Source organism: Trichosurus vulpecula, chromosome 3 (genome assembly GCF_011100635.1).
Source record: "Trichosurus vulpecula isolate mTriVul1 chromosome 3, mTriVul1.pri, whole genome shotgun sequence".
NCBI lineage: Eukaryota > Metazoa > Chordata > Mammalia > Diprotodontia > Phalangeridae > Trichosurus > Trichosurus vulpecula.
This window is the reverse complement of record NC_050575.1, coordinates 371116271-371122504: the sequence shown is the minus strand read 5'-3', so window position 1 is coordinate 371122504 and position 6234 is coordinate 371116271. Positions and strand designations below refer to the sequence as shown.

The window sequence follows — 6234 nt, the reverse complement described above, 5'->3', positions numbered from 1 at the left end:
TAACTTGCTTTTCCAAATCCTTTTTGAGCTCTTCCATGGCCTGGGACCAGTTCATGTTTTTCTTGGAGGCTTTTGTTGTAGGCTCTATGACTTTGTTGTCTTCTTTAGGCTGTATGTTTTGGTCTTCTTTGTCACCAAAGAAAGAATCCAAAGTCTGAGACTGAATCTGGGTGTGCTTTCGCTGCCTGGCCATATTCCCAACCAACTAACTTGACCCTTGAGTTTTTCAGTGGGGTATGAGTGCTTGTAGACTTACGAGTTCTATGTTCCACGTTTGGGGGGGAGGTGCCAGCTCTGTCACACCTGCACTTCTCCTTCCCCAAGAACCCCCAGTCCGGACTGGGCTTAGATCTTCAGTAGGCTGTTGCACTCCTTCTCTGATCTGCCACTTAATTCCTCCCACCAGGTGGGCCTGGGGCCAGAAGCAGCAGCAACTGTAGCTGCCCCACCTCCGCTGCCCCCGGGGCTGGAAGCCCAACCGCGAACTCCTTCCACTCCCGCAGCTTTTCCCACTAACCTTCTCCGCAGTCTTTGGTGTTTGTGGGTTGAGAAGACCGGCAACTGCCGCAGCTCACCGACACAGGGCACCAGGGCCCGCTCCGCCCGGCTCCTGGTCTGGTTGATCCATGCCGCTCAGGCTGGGCTCTGCTCCACTCCGTTCCCAGTTCCCAGCTCCCAGCTCCGTGTGGGATAGACCTCACCCAGAGACCATCCAGGCTGTCCTGGGCTGGAGCCCTGCTTCCCTCAGCTGTTCTGTGGGTTCTGCCGCTCTAGAATTGGTTCAGAGCCATTTTCTATAGGTTTTTGGAGGGACTCAGTACGGAGCTCAAGCTAGTCCCTGCTTTCCAGCTGCCATCTTGGCTCTGCTCCTTCCACTCTAATTTTTAAGGTAGTATTTTCTTCAGTGGTGTTTTGGACCTCCTTTTCCATTTGACTAATACTGCCTTTCAAGGCACTCTTCTCCTCATTGGCTTTTTGGAGCTCTTTTGCCATTTTAGTTCTTCTATTTTTTAAAGTGTCATTATCTTCAGTATTTTTTTGGGTCCCCTTTAGCAAGTCATTGATTTATTTTTCATGGTTTTCTTGCATCATTATCATTTCTGTTCCCAATTTTTCCTCTAGTTCTCTAACTTGGTTTTCCAAATCCTTTTTGAGCTCTTCCATGGCCTGAGACCAGTTCATGTTTTTCTTGGAGGCTTTTGATATAGGCTTTTTGACTTTGTTGACTTCTTCTGGCTGTATATTTTGGTCTTCTTTGTCACTAAAAAAAAAAAATTCCAAAGTCTGAGTCTGAATCTCATAGCGTTTTCGATGCCTGTTCATGTTCCCAGCCAACTACTTTGCCCTTGAGTTTTTGTCAGGGTTTGACTGCTTGTAGAGTAGAGAGTACTTTGTCCCAAGCTTGAGGGGCTGCGCTGTTGTTTTCAGAGCTATTTCTACACAGCCAGCTCTGCCACACCAGCACTCCTCCTCCTCCAAGAACCACCAACCCAGACCGCCACTCAGATCTCAAGGAAGCTCTGCACTCCCGCTCACATCTCCAACTTAATTGCTCCCACCAGGTGGACCTGGGGCAGGAAGAACTGAAGCAGTAGTTCTGTCCTCAGAGCTGCATCACCCCTGTTGCCTCCAGGGGTGTGGCCAAATGGCAAACTCCTTTCCCTCTGTCCCCGCAGCTTTTCCCACTAACCTTCTCTGTTGTCTTTGGTGTTTGTGGGTTGAGAAGTATGGTAACTGACACAACTCACTGATTCAGGGTGCTAGGGCCTGTTACACCCAGCCCCAGGTCTGGTTGGTCAGGGTGCAGCTTGCGCTGGGCTCTGCTCTTCTCCACTCCCAGCTCCGTGCAATATACCTAACCCCGGGACCATCCAGGCTGTCCTGGGCTGGAGCCCTGCTTCCCTCTGCTGTTTCGTGGGTTCTGCAGTTCTAGAATTCATTCAGAGCCATTTTTTATAGTTGTTTGGAGGGTCCTGAGGGAGAGCTTTAGGGAAGTCCATGCTTTCTAGCTGACATCTTGGCTCTGTCCCACTAAGAATTCTTTAGGTCCTACTGGATGCAGAGCATTGAAGGAAAGGATAAAGAATTTCAATGGCTCCCTATTATTTTAAATTTAATAGTATATTCTGTTTTTTCCTCTCCTCCTCACTTTACTAACTCTTGAATATTAGGGCTCATGAGGTCTACCATGTATTGTGTATAAAGTGCTAAGACCCTCTGGTTGAAATTAAAGGTCACATTCTATTGTAAGCAATTGATGGGACATCAAAATTTCTTTGTTGCATTCTTTGAAGAATAATTAAAAGGGCTTTAGACCTAAAATCAAGAACATGGGTTTCAATATAATCACTTGTATGGTTAAAATAAAATAAGCAGCTTACACATTAGAGTATAAGTCAGAAATAGAAATGTTTTATTATTATAACAACCTTTGCTGAAAAAAATCATCAGTTAAAACAGAAAATATCTCTCAAGCAAATAGGCACAGAATGATAGAAATTGTCTGTTAATATTTGTAACAAATGAGAAGAAAAACAAAGAGCATTTAGGCTAGATTGCAAGTTGTTTGCAGATGACTCAGAAAATGCATAGGTCAGCTTGCTCTTTTCAAAGAGACAAGAGAGGCTCACTAATATGATTTTGGCTTTACAAGGAGACGTGAGCAGGTACTAGCTGATTGGCCTGGGAGTGCAGAACAAGGTGCACAGGCAGATAACAGTACTTGACTGTTCAATCTGTCAGAAATGCAGTCCCTTGTGTTAAGAGGGAAAAGAATATAGCACCCAGTAGCTTTTTTTCTCGGCCTGGCCACAGCCGAGGTTGGACTTGCTGCGCTTGCTGCTGCTCCCGCTGTACCTGCAGCGCCAGCCCCCGACCACTGGGACCGCACCCGACTAGAGCTCAGAACGCCAGCATGCGCTACGTGGCAGCCTACCTCCTGGCCGTTCTCGGCGGCAACGACTCCCCCAACTCCAAGGACCTGAAAAAGATCCTGGACAGCGTGGGCATCGAGACGGACGAGGAGCGATTGAAAAAGGTCATCAGCGAGCTGAGTGGCAAGAACATAGAGGACGTGATCGCGCAGGGGAGCAGTAAGCTGGCCTCCATGCCCTCCGGTGGTGCTGTTGCTGTTGCTGCCAGTGCTGGTTCTGCTGCCCCAGCTGCTGGTGGCCCTGCTCCTGCTGCTGCTGAGGAGAAGAAAGAAGAAAAGAAAGAGGAATCAGAAGAGTCTGATGACGATATGGGCTTTGGTCTTTTTGATTGAGCATCCACCCTGATCCTTGAGCAAATAAACCTTTTATTTAAGAAAAAAAAAAAAAGAATATAGCACCCACTAAATGCCGTGCAATTTTCTGCAATTGGTGTCTTTTTTGGTGCTCACAACAGCCCTTTGAGGTAAGTGTTATTATTATCCCCATTTTATAGTTGAGGCACATCTGATAAGTAGAGGTTAAATGACTTGCCTAAAGTCATAGAGAGAATAAGTCTATGAAGTCAGATTTGTACTAAGGTCTCCTTGACTCCAAGACTAGTACTCTATCTAATGTCTCACCAGCTGCCTCTAAAACAATGAGGTACTAGGAAATTCCTTCATGCCAACAAATTTCTGACCCTGTCAATTAATATAACTTTGATGCAGACATTTCAAACCTTTGAATTACAATTTCATAGCTGCAAAATGAAGATAATGACTTGTTTTCTGGGCTATTGGAGTTATAAAAAAGAGATCCAATCCAGATCTTCTGATTTAAAAACCCAGTAGTCTTCCTCAAAATCTATTTCCTTTCATTAAAAGAAAATTGAGAATTTGTCCTCTTTCATCTTTCTTCTATTTACCCATTTCCAAAAGAGAGAACAGAGGAACAATGAATTTGAGCCTTCCAGAATTTTCTTTATTCATTCTCACATGTGTTGAAATAAGGATTTGCCAGGAGACACTGTCAAGTGAACTGAGAGAGGTAAAACTCATTGAGTCTTAGAGACAGAGACTAGAAAACGTGTCTTGACAGAATGGGTAGCTTACTGAACTTATGAGTCTGGAATCAATATAATAGATCCATCAATAACAAAGTGTTTATTAATCAACTACTATACACCAAGGATTTTGTTCTGAACCAAGGATACAGAAAAAGTAAATAAAAAAATTTCCTTCCTTTCACATAATTTATAGTCACTGGCGAAATAGTGTGCATTCATACAAGCATATGTAAAAAAAAGCATACATATCACATGCAAGAAAAAAAAATGAGGGAGAGCTATGGAGCAGGTTCAGACAAAATTTCATGCATAAAGTGGTACTTGAGATGAATTTTGAAAAAAAATCAGGAATTTTAAGAGGAGATGAGGAGAGAATGCATTGTATGCATGGGAGACAGTCTTCGAAAAGCTTCTAAGATGGGTGATGTAGTATTGTGTGTAAGGAACAATAAAAAAGTCAGTTTGAATAAACTGTAGAGTATGTGAGTAAGAAGAATATATTAGTTGATTTGGGGCCAGGTTGTGATAGGCTTTAAATGTCAAAGTAGTTTATATTTGATTATAAATGGAATGGGAAAGCACTGGGTACTTACAGAGCAGGGGGAAAACATGGTCAGAAGTGAACTTTAGAAAACATCACTTTGCAACTATGTGGAAGATGGAAAAGTTAGGGGAGAAACTTGTGTCAGTGAGACCAATTAATGTTTTATTACAAAGTCTAAGTGAGGTAAGGAAGGGAAAAGGATTAACATGATCCCTCTAATGTTTATTAGCTTTGTGACTATGGAAAAGTTCCATAATGATTGTAATTAAATTTAAAAGCATTATATCATGGAACTATCCTTATATTATGATAGTATACTTACATCATATAATAAGAGTATTATATGATTTTACATAATATTTTATTATATGATTTTTAATATATTCTCTTTCTGGATGCCCAATATACATCTCAAACTCAAGAGGTTCCACCCTAAAACTTGCTCTGTCTATTGAATTTACCTTTCTTCCAGTCACCCAGGCTCAGAAACCAGGAGTCCTTCATGCCTCTTACCTCTCCCTTGACAAATCAGTTACTAAGTCTTGTCAATCATACCTCAATAAAATATCTTGAATCTTTCCCCTTCCTTCTGCCTCGAAAGTCTCTACCCCGAGTCCTTCAAGTCCTCTTTCCTAGACTCTTTCAGTAGATTCTGAATTGGTCCCCTGCTTCAGGTTTCTTTCTTCTCCAATGTTTCTTTCACACAATTGATAATATTATCTATTCTACTAAAAATATTCAGTACTTTCCCATTTCTTCTGGTAAAAATATTAAAAGCATAAACTTTAGTTTAATATTTATATGTCTCCAGAATCTGACTTCTACCTACCTTTTCTGTCTTGCTTAACTAATTTCCTTTTTTTGTGTTCCCTATTTCAGGCAAATCAATCTATTTCCGCTTCTCCATGAATTAAATTCATCTCTTTTTTACATGCCTTTCCCCAGTTTGTTCTCCTTCTCTGGAACACTCTTCTTCCTTACATTCTTTTCAGATCAATAGTACACCTCAAAGGAAATTTCAGTAGCCCCTTATTCCACCCTGATTGGATTTCTTGAGTCTTTCAATTTTTAGCTCTCACAGGTTGTTGTGCTTGTCCTTCGTTTTCAAAGAGGACCATGACATCAGGGAAATGATGACATGACTTGCAGTTGACTTTGATTTGAGCAAGAGAGGACTGTGCAAGGTCACCAGACTCCCTTTCTCCTCCTGAGCCATCTGGATCCAGTGACCAAATATTCGTCTGTTTGACTGGAAATGTTAGCTCTACCTTCCTTTTGGAATAATCAATTCTGATTGCACTCCCTCACCTATAGTGGGGGCTTAATACACATTTGTTGAATTTAATTAAAGCATAATGAATTGTTCTTGGCCCTTGAGTCACATGTACAATATCTGACCCTATTGATATCTAATGGCAAAGCTTTTTTTTTTCCAAGGCACAGTGTCTGAGACATGTTCAGCAATTAATAACTGATTGTCCCTTAGCCAATTAGTTGATATTTTAATGTCTCTTGGGGAAAGTTGTTTAAATTTCATTCCTTTGTTAGTGTTATTTTGTCATCTGCTAAAGTCTTTTCAGAGTACCAAAATCTTCCCAGAGTACCAAAAGTTATGGAAATCTTCATGGGTTCTTGAATGCTGGGCTTATAGAACACAAGATTTTTGTGATCAAAGGTTTTATTTATAGGCTTGGTAATGGACTGTATTTCTG

The 6234-nt window shown here is 41.8% G+C and overlaps 1 protein-coding gene across 1 annotated transcript; it reads left to right on the top strand.

Moving 5' to 3' along the window:
• The first annotated feature begins 2797 nt into the window (after positions 1-2797).
• On the top strand, positions 2798-3320 carry LOC118843813 (60S acidic ribosomal protein P2-like). Its single transcript, XM_036751592.1, has one exon. It carries the CDS (start codon positions 2915-2917, stop codon positions 3263-3265), a length of 351 nt encoding a protein of 116 aa, XP_036607487.1. The 5' UTR covers positions 2798-2914; the 3' UTR covers positions 3266-3320.
• Positions 3321-6234: the final 2914 nt, after the last annotated feature.

Bases quoted from the DNA above. Each gene is read 5' to 3' on its own strand.
- LOC118843813 (XM_036751592.1), top strand. From the start codon at position 2,915: ATGCGCTACGTGGCAGCCTACCTCCTGGCCGTTCTCGGCGGCAACGAC.